A 17,294-nucleotide genomic window follows, 5' to 3' on the forward strand; every position below is an offset into this window, starting at 1 on the left:
AAATTATCATATGATCAAAGAAGATTCAGTTATATTCCACCTTAATATTTCAAGATTTCAGCAAAATAATGAACCATGCCAGCACTTATTAACTTTAGATGAGCACTCAGTAATATTACTTATTGTATGTTTAAATTTTTCAATTTTTGTCCAGGACACATGTCCAAATTATTCTACAGAAACTCCATGCTGAGCTGGAAGATCTACAGGGTAAATTGACTATCATGGAAGCACAGTACAGTATTCAAGTAAGCATTATATTTTAATAGCTAACATTTTGTTAACAGTTCTGAACTACCATATTTTTATAGGCACATTTTACAAACCAGGTTCTTCCCCCCACCCCCCCATGCGTTGTATGCATGTGTGCACTATATGAGAATATTTTTACATGTTGTTAATGGTGCCAGAGGATGGAGGGTAGCTCACCATGTCATTTTTAAGAAAGGTTCCAAAAGCAACCCTGGAAATTATAGGCCACTGTGCCTGATGTCAGTAGTAGGTAAATTGTTGAAAGGTGTTCCAAGAGCTGGGATATACAAGTATTTGAATAGCCAGGATCTGATTAGGGATAGTTCACATGGCTTGTGCAGGGTAAGTCTGTTTAACCAATAGAGTTTATCGAGGAGGTTACCAGGAGGGTTGACGAAGAAAAGGCCATGGATGTTGTCTATGTGGACTTTAGTAAGGCCTTTCACAAGATCCAACATGAGAGTCGGGAAGGTTCAGACACTCTGTTTTCATGGTGAAGTAGTTAACTGTATTCAACAATGCTGAATGGGAAAAGGCAGAGAGTAATGGAGTATGATTGCTTCTCAGACTGGAGGCCTGTGACTAGTGGTGTGCCTCAGGGATAGAAGTTAAGATGCTATGGTAAAGTTGTATAAGACATTGGTGAGGCTAAATTTGGAGTATATGCAATTTTGGTCACCTAACTACAGGAAAGATGGCAATAAGATGGAAATAGTGCAGAGAAAGTTTCTAGGTGGTTGCCCAGACTTCAGCAACTGAGTTGTAGCAAAAGGTTAAACAGGTTAGGATTTTATTCCCTGGAGCATAGAAGGGTGGGGGGAGATATTTAAAATGATGAGGGGGTTAGACTGAGTAAATATAGGGAGGCATTTTCCACTGAGGGTAGATGAGATACAGGGAAAATGGGTTAAGGGTGAAAGGGGAAAAGTTTAGGGGAAACATAAGGGAGGACTTCTTCACACAGAGAGTGGTGGGAGTGCGGAATGAGCTGCCAGCTGAAGTGGTGAATAAAGGCTCGATTTTAACATTCAATAAGAATTAGGACCGGTACAGGGATGGGAGAGGTATGGAGGGCTGTGGGACTGAGTGCAGGTCAGTGGGGCTAGGCACAGTCGAGAAGGGCTGTAAAGCTCTAGGTTCTAATTTCAAAATGATTCCTTATTGTTGATTTAGGAGGTGCCACTCCATAAAGGACCAGAGGTTGCAAGGCACGATGATCAGAAAGTAGCGCCCACTTTGGAACAGACTTTGCAGGCAAGCAATAATTTACAGATTCAATTAAATCGACTCCAAGACAAATTGGACAAAGAAAATCAGCAGCACCAACTTGTGCACAACAGGTCAGCATCAATTATACTGCCGTCAACTCTCATAATCCTCCCATCCTGCCGGTGGTTTCATGAACTTGGGCCCTGATGTTCCTTCTTCTTTTCCACTTGTCGTCCCAGTTATCACTTCCCCTTTGAATTTGTTGGGGCTACGGGGTTCTCTTTCTCCATTTTAATTTACCAGAGCCGCACTTTCCACACTCCCTCCGACTCGCCTTGTTCACCAGGCTTTAGTATCATATTAGGTTGGAAGTTTTGGAGCTTTACTGGACACAGAAATATTCTTTAAAAAGAATATTAGTCAATGACAAAGGAAATTAAATTCAGGACTAGAGAGTCCTTTGAATGTTTTAGTGTCCTAATGATTCGTATCTCAGTTTGAGCAAATGAAGTTTATAACATTTGTTTTGTATTGTGCCATCAACAGGATCTGTAAAAGTGAAAGTAAACTTTCTACTTTAGAATGAGAGAGGAAATAGAAGTGCAGAACTGTTATGTATTAAATCTCCTCCTCTGTGATATCAAAAAGATTTTTTGTACGTCCAAATAGGACATAAAATCTAATGAAAGTGTAATTCCTGCCTCTGACGCATAATTTTCTTTTTTTTATTCATCTATTGTATCTTGGATATCTATAGCCTGGAAGAACTGTGTGGGTTCTCCAAGAAACCTGTGGATTGAAAATACCACAGCTATTTTCTGTCTGTTCCACCCCACCCCATAACTTTCAAATAATTAATGGTCTGATTAACTTTCACCTGAACAATTCTATGACATGACCATTCATTTAAAAAAAAGTAATTGTGTTCACATATCTCCAAAATAAAGTGCTATGCTGTTGACAATTGGTTAGCCTGCATACTTTCACACTTACACCCCAGTAAATTAGCCATTCAGTATCGCGGGATAGGAATGGGGGTTTGGCATTTCACACTAGACCACTCCTAACTGGGACACTGAACACGTTCACACTTGCAAGGGTTTATCACTGGCGTTTTGTCTGTTCTACCTTTTATCGGAAGTGCCTGCAATGTTGCCCATTTCACATTTGCCTGATCTCAACAGATCTACATTCTGCAGATGCCAGGGATTGTACTAGGGGTTGAGGATGGCAATCCCCAGTGTAAGATGGCATCATCTGACACTGGCGTTGAGCAGATTTTGCTTTCACACTTTTCACTTTAAAGGCCAATTGGCGTTAGATTCCTGGGTTCACTGGCAAGTGCGAAAGGGGCTAATGACTGCATGTATTGTAATGGAAAGCTCTTCTTGGTGTATCCGGCTATTGTCCCCTTGATAAAGAACAAGCCTTTGCTAACACTTTTTTTTCCCACAGCTTTTCTAGGTACCCTTGACTGCCAATGGCAGGGATCTCTCCCATACTTTACCTCATTATCACATCAATTCAATGCCAGTTTCATCACATTGCAAGACAGGGAATCCCAACAAAGCTGGTCTGATACAATTACAATTGAAGTTCATTGTGCAATTTCCACAGCCTTGAGGTGATTGCTTTAATGCCTTAAAATGGTATTGATCAGTTTCTAAACGGTGATATTTGGCTATTCAGCACCAACTCTGAGAGATTAATAATATTTAAGTAGACAGTTCAACCAAAAAATGTTTATTCAAAAGCAGATTATGCTTAATTCTTTTTCGAAAAGATTAGACTTCTAATATGAATATTGACCACATAAAAATTTTCATTTTTAAATTTTCTTGTCCTCCTTTTACCTTAATCTTAATTTTGTCTGATCATTTGATTTATATATCTTTCAATTGTCTGACTCCAGTCTTTTGCGAAGGACTGCAATCAGGTGCCATAGATGATGGAACTTTCAGCCATTTTCATCTTTATCTCTGGAATTTGGTGATTCTACTTCTATCCGTACAATTTTAAATTGTCTCTAAAACCCAGTATTGAGCATGCTTTTGTTTCGAGCTCATTTCTTATCCCATAGCTGAATTTATGATTTTTATTCCCTTTAATTTTCCCTTTTCTTCTGACATTGATATTTTCTGTTACAATTCCTGCCTTTTATGATCTGCTTGCAGTCTTTTAACTATTATCCACCAAAGGTATCCAAATTATTAATTCTTGCTCAATCCTCTGAAATTGTTTTCAAGAAAAAAAATTGTCTTGATTCCTTGATATTCACAATCATTAAATGAAAATAATTATTACATTTCTTTTATAATGTTTACTGTTCAGGTAGAAATACTGGGACATAGGACTACGATTGCATTTTTGTGTAACATTCATTGCCTGGGAAAGATTTGGAAGCAAAGATGATATGCATTCATAAAATTAGCCTTGCCAATTGCTTTGCTTGACTTCTAAAATAAAATAATAGGAATATTTAGTTTTTTCTACTTATTTATAGAAATTTTGTTTTATTTTACTGCTCTTGATCCAGGCTATGTCAGTGAGTCCATATTTATTGCTATCCTTGCATACCTTAATCACCTGATTCATTGATTGTGCATGGGTTGAAGTACAACCTAAATCTGATTTTTTGGTAGAGAGAGACATGGATAAAAGAGTTGAACATGTTTTATAAACATGTGAAGTAATGTTTTGGCATTATGCCACTTGGCATCCATTCTGATGAGTTTTGGATCAAGTATTAGTGGACAATGGTTAGTGCAACACCTTTACAGTGCCAGTGATTGGGATCGGACCGGGGTTCGAATCCCGTGCTGTCTGTAAGGAGTTTGAACATTTTCCTCGTGTCTGTGTGGGTTTTCTTGAGGGTTCAGGTGTCCTCCCACTGTTCAAAGTGTACTGGGGGTGTAGGTGAATGCGGTTTAAATTGGGCTGCATGGACTCATGGGCTGAAATGGGCTGTTACCATGCTGTATGTCTAAATTTAAAATTAAAAAAAAATCTGTCCTTGAACTACATTGATACTGGTTTTGCCAAACTACAGTCAAATGGCATTTAACATAGGCTTGGTAACAACTTTTGTTTCACCTCACCTCACCACCATTCTGCTGTCCAAACCTCGATGAAGGCATGCGTTGCTCACAACCACAATAATTTTGAAATGGATGTCGATATCTATTCATGACACCCAATTGCATTCTAATCTTCTTCTCTCCTCTTCCTTCACATAAACATTTTGCAGAGAACAAGAAGTCATGAATGCAAAAATGGAGTCAAAAATGTTCAATGAACGAATAGAAACTTTGAAAAAACAATTCCAAAGTGAGAGAGAGCTTGTGAAGAAAGCCAGTCAGAAAGAAATTATAGAAGTAAGACCAATTACCATTCTTCTGTTTCTTTTTTTTTTTAAAAAAAAGGCAATCCTAAAGATACTGGAAGTAATTAGTTTGTGCACAAAATCTTCAAAAACAAATAATTATGTTGAAGTTATCAATAAATTGCATGGCTATGGGAAAGATGTATTCAGGGTTATTATTTGCATTACCCATTTGCTGGACTTCAGGAAAAGAACATTCAAAAGTATGCTTTGCTTAAATGTGTGAGTAATTACTGTTCAGACAGAACATTTTACAAATCGTGGAAACTAATGATGAAAATTGATAATTTAGTGTTTGAAAGGCAAGATTTTCTGATTGTTTTGATGAGGGTAAGAACCCATTGGAATATGGGGTGAAAACCTCAACTGTTTAATTTCTGCTGCATTTAAACTAAATACAGGCTGATTTAAAAGTACATAAATGCTTGGAAAGATGCATTGAGGATATGGTATGCGGTGGGCCACAGATGCATTGAGGATATGGTATGCGGTGGGCCACAGATGCATTGAGGATATGGTATGCGGTGGGCCACAGATGCATTGAGGATATGGTATGCGGTGGGCCACAGATGCATTGAGGATATGGTATGCGGTGGGCCACAGATGTTTTATTGAAGGTCTGCTGCTGCAGAATTTCTTAGTGTCTGAGATGTCTTGGCAAGTTGGGAGAAGGCTGATAAGTATGCACAAAGAAGTTCTTGACCCTTTGTGAAACGTGCAAAAAAAACAAACTATTCAATAACAAAGAGCATGGAGAAAGTCAGCAGCAAATTGGCCCAGGCTTTGCTCAGAACTTGGAACATATCTCATTTAGCATAGATCTGTTACCAATTCCTTTTAAAGTAAAACCACAGAAATGCTGGAGGAACTCAGCCGGTCTCGCAGCATCCATACGAGGTAAAGACGTTTCAGGCCTGAGCCTTTCCTCAAGGAGTGAGCAGAAAGCAGGCAAGGAGTTGATATTAAAAAAATATTTTAAATTTGTTGGGACAGCATGATTAACAAGATTAATGTAAAGTATTGGCTAGTGCCATACGACGTGCCATGCATCAGCTGTATCTTGCTCCACAAAAGTTACATAAATTGAAATTGGAAATATTAGACCAACGTTTTTGATGTGGTCAAGAAATTGGTACTTTTTGCATTCAACCTGGTCATGCCCTAAAGTGAGGCCTTTCTGGGAAGATTTGAATAATCTCCTGGGAAAAAAAAATGACTGGAATTTGATACCCTCAGGCACCTGAATTATTTTTATTGGGAAATTTATAAGATGTAAGACTGGAAATGAGGCTGTCAAAATATCAATTAAAATTTGTTAAGCTCGCTTTAGCAGTGGCCAGGAAATACATAGCAGTTACTTGGAAATCTGATTCCCAACTAGGTTTAGCCCTCTGGAAGGTAGAAATGCATATTTGTGTTCCCCTGGAGAAGATTCCCTATAACCTCAGAAACAGGTGTGATGTATTTTCAAGAATATGGAATTCATACCCAAGGTATATCGGGGTAAATCTTTAATGATTTCCCCCCTCCTGTCTCTTCCCCCCGCCCCCTGGTGTTCACAGAGCCAAGGACCCTAGATAAGCCAGGTTATTTGACCCTTGATGGGAGTGTGGTTTATCCTTGGTGAAGCCAATTTTATTCTTTCTCTTTTCTTACATTTTATTCTTTTATTTTTCTTGGAGGGTGGGAGGGTTCCTCTAATTTTGTTCTTCTTTCTCTCCTCTTTCAGTTATCTTCTCCCTTTGGTTCAATGTGGACATTGAATTTGCATTTTTTGTAGTATTATTGTATGGGTATAGGATGGAGAATTGCTTATACTTACAAGATAAATGGATATATCCTGTCAAGCAATCTCCAATTTGATTCTCATTATGGAACAATAGATCTTGTGATCACTAAATGAAGAACATGAAACTGGATGAAGTGCGAATGGCTTCACATTCTTCAATTATTTATAAATATTTTGAATAAACAGATGCATTAAAACCCCTTTGTTCATTACACCACCCCACAGGATTCTCAAAAATATTTGCTTAAGATTACAACCTTTCCGTTGGATGTAAGACTGGAATACAGATATTCTCATCAGAATATTCAATGGCATGTTTTGCTCAGAAACAAGTAATTGCATTACACCTTTCGGAACTTGAGGAAGCCCATTTGATTTAATTGACCTAGAGCAGGAAAGTTAAATGACATATTTGGGTGCATCACAGCCCCAGATGAAATTTAAATATGAATGATTGAATGAATGTAATTGCAAATTTATCATTCACATGAACTCACTCATGTCTTTTAACATCAGCTTAAAAAAACTCTTCATGAAACTACATCCAAATCTGCAGAATTATCACGGACCAATAGAGAACTGCGATTGAAAGTTACTGAATTTGAGAAGATCGTAAAATGTTTGAAGACAAAGATCAAAGACCAGAAAGCACAACTGAAAAACCACCTGGAAGCAAAAAACATTGCTGTTCAAAATAAAGAAAGAATCAAGGTATGTATCATAATATTTGTAACTTATCTGCAAACTTACAATGATTAGATAATTCTATTTTGTACTCTTTCCAAAATATTCATGTCTCTAACAGTAAAGATGCTAGCTCCATAAATAGACAGACTCTCATATGATCTCAAACCAATATTTTTTTAATGTATTCATTTTTCCAACATTGTTTTATTGCAGATTTCTTGCATTTTTTTTCTTTCTCTACATCTCTTCCTAGCAGATCAGTTTTGATTAAACAATTAATTAACCCATACGATCCTATCTCATCCTGTATTGTCACCATTTGGTTCATTCAGTCTCCATTGGTCTTCACCCTGTCACAAGCATTAGAGTAAGATGGAAAGTAGAGTTTTGGAAAGGTTGTAAAATCTAGGACCAGGATTTATAGACACACATTCAGGAACGATGTTATAAACAAAAACCATATACAAAGTAAAATATTGGCAGGCCCAGAAACAATATGGTTTTTGGCATAATGTTAAATGTATAAAGTCAGCCAAATTCAATCATAATGAGAACTCACTGCTGGAAAATTACATACCTCACAATGCTCAAGGTCCCAAGGGAGAGAATTTCAGTGGAGATGGACACCTGTGTGAAACTTTGGAGAAGGAGTTGGAATATTGGGATATTGAGGATTAAGTCATTTAAAGTTGGAGGGGAGAACTAAGAATGTTGTTCTGGAGATTGGAGGAAGGGTTCAATAGCAAGAATCAGTCTGGAAGTTGGGTGCGGAGTGATCAGTCTGGAAATCATGGTACCTGGCGTCGGGTTTGTATTCTAAAAGAGGGTTGAGGTCCACAACAAGTGGACCCAAGGGAGAACCATCCGGATAGATTAGCCTTTACATAAAAGGACCTACCTGAGTTGGGTTTTCAGCCAGACTCCATGGACAGGAATCTTTAAATAATAATCTAGAAAAGTTTTGTGAAGCCTGACTTCTGCATGAAAAACCTCCACAGTCTATAGGTTATATGCATTTGAACCAAAATTACAGGGTACTCATTTGCATACTATTTGGATACAATGCACTTGTTTGGCTGCATGTATTTGTAGGTGTGACATGTGGAATACCTGAAGGTAATTCACAAACTCTATGTTCTGAAAAGAATAGAATCATACAGCACACATAAATATATCATAATGAATTGAAATTTCTAGTCCAGTTTCTCTTGACAAAAGTTAATGATGCTGGATCAGTTGTAAATTTTAATGTGGAATTCTTATCTAATGTTAATAGAGATATGTGGCAAAGGATATGATACATGCAGTTAGATTATTTCCCAGCCTTGATTTCACCAGAATTGGTTTGAAGGCAGCAATATCCCACTATTATTGCTATATTTTGAATAAGCTGGTATTCATTCAGGTGCTTTGCCTTTCGGCATGGGTGATCTGTCTCTCAATCTGTCATGACCTCTGACCCTCTGAGCAATTGCACAGCACTGACACCAGTATATGTAGCTGGTATATGTAGGATAAAATATTTAAGTTGAAAGTAAGGGCAGGAGAGCACTGGAACACTCAATTCTAAATGTGACAGAGGCAAAATTGACAGCAGATGGGTTTTGGCAAAAGTGAATATAGGTGACACAGTATTTCAGAGTGGCACTTGGACAAAATAGTGGTGATAAACTCCAAAATATCTTATTTCTGTTCCTCAGCCAATCCTGCCATACCACACACCAGCTCCCAAAATTTATCAGAGCACCTCTATCTTGTTTTTCCAGCAAACAATGGGCACTGTGACCATTCCACAAAATATCCCAATGCAGACAACTTGGCTACTGTGTTTCTATATTACCACAGAGACAACATCAAAAACAACCTGCCACATGATTAGAGGGAAGATTTTCTAGTGTAAAAGCTGGGACCTCCCTGCCAGATCAACTATGCCACTGTGAACTACTGTGGTGTCAGTTTGTTTGGTTAATGGAAAAAAGAATCTGAATTTGTCATGAATAAGTCACAAAATTCAGTGTTTTGCAGCGACATTATACTGCAAACATTCATATAAACCACCTTTTTTGTTTTGCTTATAATTAAAAAAATACCATTACATCCCAAATACTGAGGTAAGTATTGTTTAGATGCGTATGTGTTGCTTTGTCACATAGTTCCAATTAATTGCTTGATCTATAATGAATTTTGTTTGAGTAAATAACAATGTTTCTTTATAATATACAATGAAACTGAAATGCACTTGTGTGCTCAGATTTAATTGAAGGGTTAACATGAAGTTAATTTGTTTGATTATAAAGTTATTAAATAATAATTTATCAGTGATTGCTAAACAAAAAAAAGACATTGCAAATGGGCTCTGCTAACAAGTTGTATGTTTTGCACAGGAGTTTGAAGCTGACTTGAAGCAGATGGAGACAATAAAAGAGAAATATCAGAAAAAGAACATTGAGCAGGTCTGTACATAGACATCGGGGCATTACTTATCTGCATTAAGTCATCTTTAATTCATATAATTTAGTAAAATATTTGAATAAATGTTTCTCCTGTCTGTGTGGATGAACAGAGGATTCAGAAATAATCAAAGGGATCTTTAAAAATCCAGATTCTGAACCTAACTCTTTAAAATCAGCCTTCACCTATTTTTCTGTTTGTGTCATTGGAACATCACTGTGGACGAGCTGTTTATCTTCTGTCTCTAGAATTTTCTGCAGTTCTTCGGTGATATTGTTAATCCTTATACCAGAAAGGCAATATAGCATCTTGGAATCATTGCAAATTCTTAAATCAATAACCAGGAATAGAATTATTAATCATTTGAATATGAGCAGATAGATTCAAGAAAACCAAGATGAATTTATTAAAGATAAATTGTGTTGAATAAATATTAGTTTTCTTTATGATGCAAGGGAGGACCAAAGAGGGAAATGCAGTACATAAAGACATTTGATAAAGTAGCACTTAATAGGTTTGTCATTGAGGCTGAAGGCTATGGAATAACAGGTATGTTGCAGAATGAGTACAACATCAGCAAAGTTATAGGAAACGGAGGAGAGTTTGTGATTTGGACGGGAGGGTGGAGTTTCCACTGCTGTTTTAATTATATATTTTAGTCATTTGGACTGGTGTACGAGACAAAAAAATTACAAATTTCTGATGGCACAAAACTTGGAAATAAGTACAGTCATGCTGGTAAAAAGAATAGATAAGTGGCAGATAAAATATAATGTTGGTTTTGAAAATCATGAAGTGTGTAGACAGAGTAGATGGATGAAAGGTTGTCTCAGTTGGCGGAAGAGTCAAGAGCCAGAGGACAAAATGAAATTACTTAACAAAAGAACAATGTCATTTGAAATTAATTAACAAAAAAACTAAAAGTCAAGCCTTCAGATGAAGCAAATGTTTATGATCTGGAATGCAGTTACTTGGCAGTTGTGAAGGCTGATTCAATTGTATTGTTCATAAGGGAGCTCAATAAAGGGCTGAAAGAAGGAGCTGTGGTGAGAGGGCATTGAAGTTGGATTATTTAGATTCTCTTTCATAGATCTTGGTTTTTAGATTTAGATGGATAAATAGAAATTGGTTATGGGGAACTGACACAAAAGCAAAATTGAGACCAGCATGCCAGCCTTGTTCCTACTGAATGGCAGGCTTGAGGGGCCTAGTAGCCTATTCTTGCTCCTCTACTCTTGTGTTCTTGTGAATTACTGCCTGTGCTCTATAGCTTATACATATTAAATTCATAATGTAGCAATGCTGTCAATTATTTTATCTATATTTATTTTGGATAGCTATGTTTATACTGTATATCAATTGTGTGAATGTGTATGCATACTAAAGTCCGGAGATGTGCTGTTTCGTTAAGTTGTACATGTAGATGTACAATCAGATGACAATATACTTGAACATGAAAATTGCAGGAATGTTCAACAGGCCAGGCTGCATCTATTTGTAAAGTGGATATTGAATTCAAAATGAAAAGTATTGTTCATGTGTATCACTCTATCCTAGATAATATCAAGCTTCATTTCTTTTTTTGTAGCTAAATCCAAGAAGGAAACTATTAACTGTTGTATCACAACTCTTAATTTCAGCCTTGTATATAATAAATAGTCAATTAAATGTTTTCAGTTTTCTTGAGAGAATATTTTTATTATTTCTGCTGATCATTTTTATTCTACTTTATTATGGGTGTTTTTTTCTTTTGCAGTCTCAAATGATTCTAAAATTTAGGAGAGAGGTGCAGATTTTACAAGAGGAGCTAAAGAATGTGGCAAAAAGTCAAAATGAGGCAGTGTCTCTCTGTCGACAAGAGATACAGCTGAAGAAAGAAAACCAACTTATTCTAGAGCTGAGAAGTAAATGTCAGGTAGGTTATCACCTATTTTTGTGCAAATTTCCAGTTGAGCCATTTGTTGAGATTTTCTGTCTTGAGGCTCAGTGAGATAACTAGTTGGCACTTATTGAGCAATTCATAAGACTGAAAATTGTTTGGTTGAGATTTTGCACTTTAGGCTTTGAGCACGGAATTAAATGAAATACTTTCTGCCTTGTAGTTTTGATTCCATTGTGACCACTATGAGCTAGTTAAGAAAAGTATCTTGGGTAACCAGAATTACATGTATTGGTTCTGATTATTAATCTCATGATGAGATGAATGACTAGATCCTTTATGTTTTTATGGTAAAATTTGACACCAAATTGTTTCCAAATACATCAGATCTTCCTGGTCTTCAATGCCTAAATGACAGGAACAACCAGATTAGATTTGTGTAATGTTTGATCCAGTTAATTCTTTCACTGTTAATAATTTTGTATAATCTGGTTCAAGAAATTGGCATTACCATGCTTTTGTTAAATCAGTTTGTAGAGAATAATAATAAGCTTTTAAAGAACCACAGGATATTTATTTTTGTTCCTAGGGTCTTGAGGAAAAGATAAGAAATCTACAAAATTGCAAAGAAGAAACTGAACTCAAACTGAAGGAAGCCAGTTTGGAATCACAGCAGGTGGGAGGATGTGACACGTGAGATACTTGTCTTGTATTCTTTTTGTCCTACAAAGTGATCTTGTCAACCTGTTTAACATTAGTGTTTTGTGATGCGCTGAGGTAGCAGCAAGCAAGCACAAAACTCAAAAGACAGAACAACAGGCTTTACTCAGATAAAAGTCTGAACACCAGTTCATGCTTCGGTGGCTCAGGAGGGATTGGCTCAGGTCTATATTCGGGTTGGCTGATTGACAGCCAGCCAGGTGGAGTCAGCCCTTGGGTGGTATTCGTGCAAGTACAGAGATCGCCCCCTGCAGTAGGCTGTTGGTCATATTGCCACACCTTTTTTAAACTGCAGCACCTATGTAGTCCTCCTGGGACCCAAGTGCGATTACTAGGGCAAAGGTGCTGGAAGCACCTTTTAAATTGCAGGAGGATCTACCCATTAAATCACCAACACAGCAATTTGAGGGGGATCCTGCTCCTGCAATGGCATGTCACGTACTCACCAAAAGTACTGCCCCAGATGTTCGGATGCTGGCTACCCGGTGATGCACGCACACAAGTGCTGACATTACTGGATTAAGTGGGATGGCCATTTTCATTTTCAAATCGCCTGTGGATGCGACCTAGGTAAGTTTAACTGGGTCCCCTGACTACCTCTGAGGTAGGGTCAGGGACCCGGTTGGATTCCGATAGGGTTAATGGGGTCGGACCCTTCCTAACTGCCGTGTAACTGGGGTGCTATCTGGGCAAATTGCCCAGTTAATCCCACTTTACATGGCAGTTTGAAAGGGCCTATTGTTTTACAGCTTTTGCAGATGAATCTAAGACCTGGAGTCACTAGGTGAATCTATATTACAGCAGTGCAACAAAGCAACAGTGTGATCACATGACTGTAGGAGAGAGTGAAATAATTGAGAGAAAATAATTTCACTAAAAATCAAATTATATTACAATTAAAATTTTAATCCAGCATGCTCAGGATTTTTCTGGTGAGAGTCTAGCAGATTTTATAGACTAAAGGATATTATTCCTATTAATTCTCCAATAGATGTTACAGAGTAGATGTTTTTAGATGTTAGAGTAAAGTAATAATTTTCCTGGTGAACATTGTAGGTTTAGAGAATTCATGGGAAATAATGGCAAGATAAAGTTTAAGGGAGGAGGCAGAGAGAACCAGGTGAGCGTCAAGGTAGAATGGGAACCAGAATCCCAGTAAGTGAAAAGGAATGTGGCAACTAAAAATGCGTGAATGAAAGTGAGCATGGGAACTGGGGACCCTGTGAGGGAAAGGAAAAACTGGAATTGAGGCCTTTGTCTGTGAAAAGGAACATGAAAACTGGGGTCCAGTGTGTGAAATAAAGCACGAGAACAGAGTCCTGTGCAAATGGGAGTCCAGGAACATGGAGCCCTGGTATTCGAAAGGGAGATGGGAACTTGAGCCTCAATATGTGAAAGAAAGCTCATAACCAGGATCCCAATGTGTGAAAGAGGGTGCAGGAACTGGGACTGCAGAATGTGAAGCTGATATGAATGAAGGGAGCACAGGATCAGAACATCAAGGTGTAAAAGGGAGAGTTGAATATGGGGCCCTGATATAAAAGAAAATATAGCAACTTGGACACTGTGCTCTTTCCTGCACCAGGGTAGGAATTAGCCCTGCTATGTGGTAAGATGTAGAGTAACATTGTACACATTTCTAAAAGTTTTGTTACTGAATTGAAAAGGTGTTCTAAATCACTGACAAGTCTTAAAGGATTTCAGTGTGTATGGGAGCTCTACGGAAGTAGTTAACGTTGTGCACTAAATTCAATCACCTGGAAAAAATGTACATTGTACTGGTACACACTGTATAATGTGCAGTGGTATCTGAGACAGTGTTGTCACTTACCCTGTTGTTTTCAGATCAGTGCTGACCTGGAGGAAGCACATCAGTGGTTTAAGTCCAAGTTTTTCAGTCTGCAAGCAGAACTAATAAAAGTACGTGGAATTGACACATCAAAAGAACAATTGTACAGTGGAGAAAATCAAATGAAGACTGGTGGAGAATTAGGTTTGAGCTCAAAGCACATCTAAGGTCAGTGAGAACTTTAAATTTTTTTTCCTTGAGCTTTGAATTAAGGTTTGGAGGTATGGAAATGGCTATAATTCATGAATAAATATCAATTACACTTTCTAAATGCAGAAAATGGGCTTCCAAAGAAACAGAAAGTACAATGTTCTCTTAATTATTTATCAATGAAAAGTGCATTCTCTACAAACAAGAACACCGCTGAAGTGTCTTGTAATGCCCATTTGGATTTATGACATTAGATATTTCACTCACCCAAATTATTACATGCTTGTGAACCACTGTTCTCCTTATTTTCTTGATACAAGGTTAACTTCTTGTAATAGATAAACCACGATAAAGCCATTTAAATTATTTTATTCGGCAGCAACCTTTGGAGATGGTTTTAGTACAGTACTGCATAAAGGTAAAAATACAACTTAAGCTGCTTATGCAAATTCAATCTTCTATTTTTACAAAGGGGTAAAAGACTTCAGTCGTTGAAAGTTCAAATCAGTCCAGCTTCAATTATCCCCACAAAATATTCCAAGTGATCAAACCAAAATGTTAAAGACCAAATCAAAATGTAGACATTGAGGTGATTCCTTCTTCATGGAAATATAACTGCTAGGGTGTTATGAGGTCTGTTTATTTTTTTAATTGAATGAAGAGAGGCAGCTTGAGTGAGAGTTAGAACTTTTCATGTTTATGAATAAATAATTTCATATTTTTAAAAACCAGTAAACTCACATAAGATGTAGTAATGCATTTCTTTCCTTAATTCACCATCCATGTTATTAGAAATTAAAAAATGACTTCTGCATAACAGAATATTTCTAAATAATGAAAATCTGAAATAATAAAAAAAAAGTTTAAATGCACACCTGTCAGCAAAATCTAAGTGAAAATCATTTGAATACTTCTGGTAAAACCTTTCATTAAAAGTGGCATGGAAAAATGAAAAGGAGGGAAGTTTTTTTCCTCTGCTCTTCTGTACAATCAAGATAGCATTCTTTCTCCTATTCCCCAAATTTGTTATGCCATCCCACCTATTTTGAAGCTTTTTCCTTTTGGTCTCCCACTCAAATCCCACTCTTCAATAATTTTACCAACCACCCTTCTATCTCACAAACCGTGAAACAACTGGAATTTCTAATCTGTTGGTGTTTGTCCTTGTGTTCTCTTGATATGAATAATTTGACCCCACCTCTATGCAGGCATTAAAAAAAGTTTCCTTTTGTGATTCTTCTTATGTAATTGGTCTGAAAGGGGTGTGAAGTTTCCAACTGGTAACTAATTCAAGATTACTCAAAAGACTTGTGTATATTACTGATGGCAACAAACTACCGGGGTTCAGATGTATTGGTTTTAAGTAAAACAGATTTATTATGTTACATCACATACAGAGAAGCACGAATAAAAGATGGTTTCAGAGACTTGCCATTTAGAGAATAGTGGCAACAAGTCTCTGTTCCTCACTTGTCCTGATGATCACAGATTCTCTTCCTTTTGGTTGCCACGTTTTTTCCTGACCCCATGATTTAAATCCTATTTCTCTTTGTTTCATTTGCTACCAATTTCCACATTTATCTCTGTTCCTTTCATGTTTGTTGTTAGCCTCATCTTTTCTTTATGGTTTAGCTACTCCTTGAAATATACAATTCTAATTCTGTCAGAAATATCGTTTGCTTCAAAAGAATATTGTCCTTTGGTTGTTTTAAATTACTTGTTCTCTCTATATCTTAAACAGTGCTCCAGCCCTACTTGTTTGAAATACTTGGTTAACATACCCTTCTTTCCCATGCTATTTTCTTCACAGTAGTGTAAATTATTGCCCCAACTTTCACATCAAACTAATTTTTAAATACAATTCTGTCTTTAGCACTTTCAGTTAATCAACTGTTTTTTCGCTTTGTAATTTTGCATCTTTTAAATGCAGATGATATAATTTCCATTTGTTGTAAGAACCTTTACAGCACTCTCCATTGCAACAATAATATTAAAACACCAAGTCACACCACTTCAAAGTTACTTAAAGTAATTGTTTTTTGTTTCTTTAACTTGCTTCTTATCTAGGTCATGCTGTACAAGAAATTCTCCACATCTCCAGAATGAGGCAGATTTGACCTTGCTTCACAAAAGAGTGTACTGGAAAGTCAACCTCTTCCTATAGGAAAATGCACCAGAACTTGTGTAAGTGTGTAGAACTGTATCACTTTAGGTTTGCAACAGTACTTAGATTTATTTTTCTCTTCATTTTGGACATACTGTTCCTTTTGATTTTTGAAAGAAAGTTGTTAATGGATTGATGCCTTCTGAGGCTCTTAAAAATTTGCTACATTTTAGTTTGTAGCCAACTTGCCTTTATTTGCCTTGATTACTTTAAATGTCACTTAAAGCAATTTTTTAACCATCTACTTTTGAGTCAGGCCCATCAAAGATGAAGTTTTATTAATTTGCTGACCAAGGAAAATTGAATATAAACTGCCCACTTCAATTTCAGATTATCTAAAAATGTACATTGCTGTTCAGAGTAATGACAGAAAGTAGAAAATTGAGCTTCTGAGATGATGTAGTTTATCATCAATAAATATTCAAAGAACTGTTGTGCTATGTGTTCTGCAACATACAAATACAATCAGTTTTGTACATGAGTGATGTTAATGCTCGACCTATTTTTATACATAATACTTGATTTAAATTTGCCACTGAGAATACATTCTGAATGAAATCACAGGGAATTGTACTTTTGCAATTTAGCAGAGGTGTTTGAATTTTAGGCAGATAGTTGTATGAATATGGAACTAATTCTAGTTATGTCAACATAAAATGTTCAAGTTTGTACATAAGCCTCTAAAAATGAATTTTGTTTGTTAAAGCATAAATATATTAACTGATCAGTGTGTAATAATATGTAAATTCAGTGTAGATTAAA

General features: G+C 36.7%; 1 protein-coding gene across 14 annotated transcripts in view; it reads left to right on the top strand.

Annotated features, from left to right (window-relative positions):
• The window catches only part of ccdc150 (coiled-coil domain containing 150), an 88,093-nt gene that overhangs the window by 49,458 nt on the left and 21,341 nt on the right, over positions 1-17,294 (top strand). For 13 of the 14 annotated variants that reach the window (XM_069896928.1, XM_069896921.1, XM_069896917.1 and 10 more), the window contains exons 15-23: positions 155-248; positions 1,426-1,592; positions 4,709-4,835; positions 7,149-7,343; positions 9,704-9,772; positions 11,527-11,685; positions 12,239-12,325; positions 14,215-14,386; positions 16,436-16,552. In XM_069896928.1, coding sequence (XP_069753029.1) covers positions 155-248; positions 1,426-1,592; positions 4,709-4,835; positions 7,149-7,343; positions 9,704-9,772; positions 11,527-11,685; positions 12,239-12,325; positions 14,215-14,385 — 1,069 coding nt within the window. In that variant the 3' untranslated portion in view covers position 14,386; positions 16,436-16,552. Of the gene's footprint in view, positions 1-154; positions 249-1,425; positions 1,593-4,708; positions 4,836-7,148; positions 7,344-9,703; positions 9,773-11,526; positions 11,686-12,238; positions 12,326-14,214; positions 14,387-16,435; positions 16,553-17,294 lie in introns of those variants that run through there. The other variant, XM_069896930.1, reaches the window with a different exon arrangement.

The sequence above is a fragment of the Narcine bancroftii genome, chromosome 9, assembly GCF_036971445.1.
Source record: "Narcine bancroftii isolate sNarBan1 chromosome 9, sNarBan1.hap1, whole genome shotgun sequence".
Lineage (NCBI taxonomy): Eukaryota > Metazoa > Chordata > Chondrichthyes > Torpediniformes > Narcinidae > Narcine > Narcine bancroftii.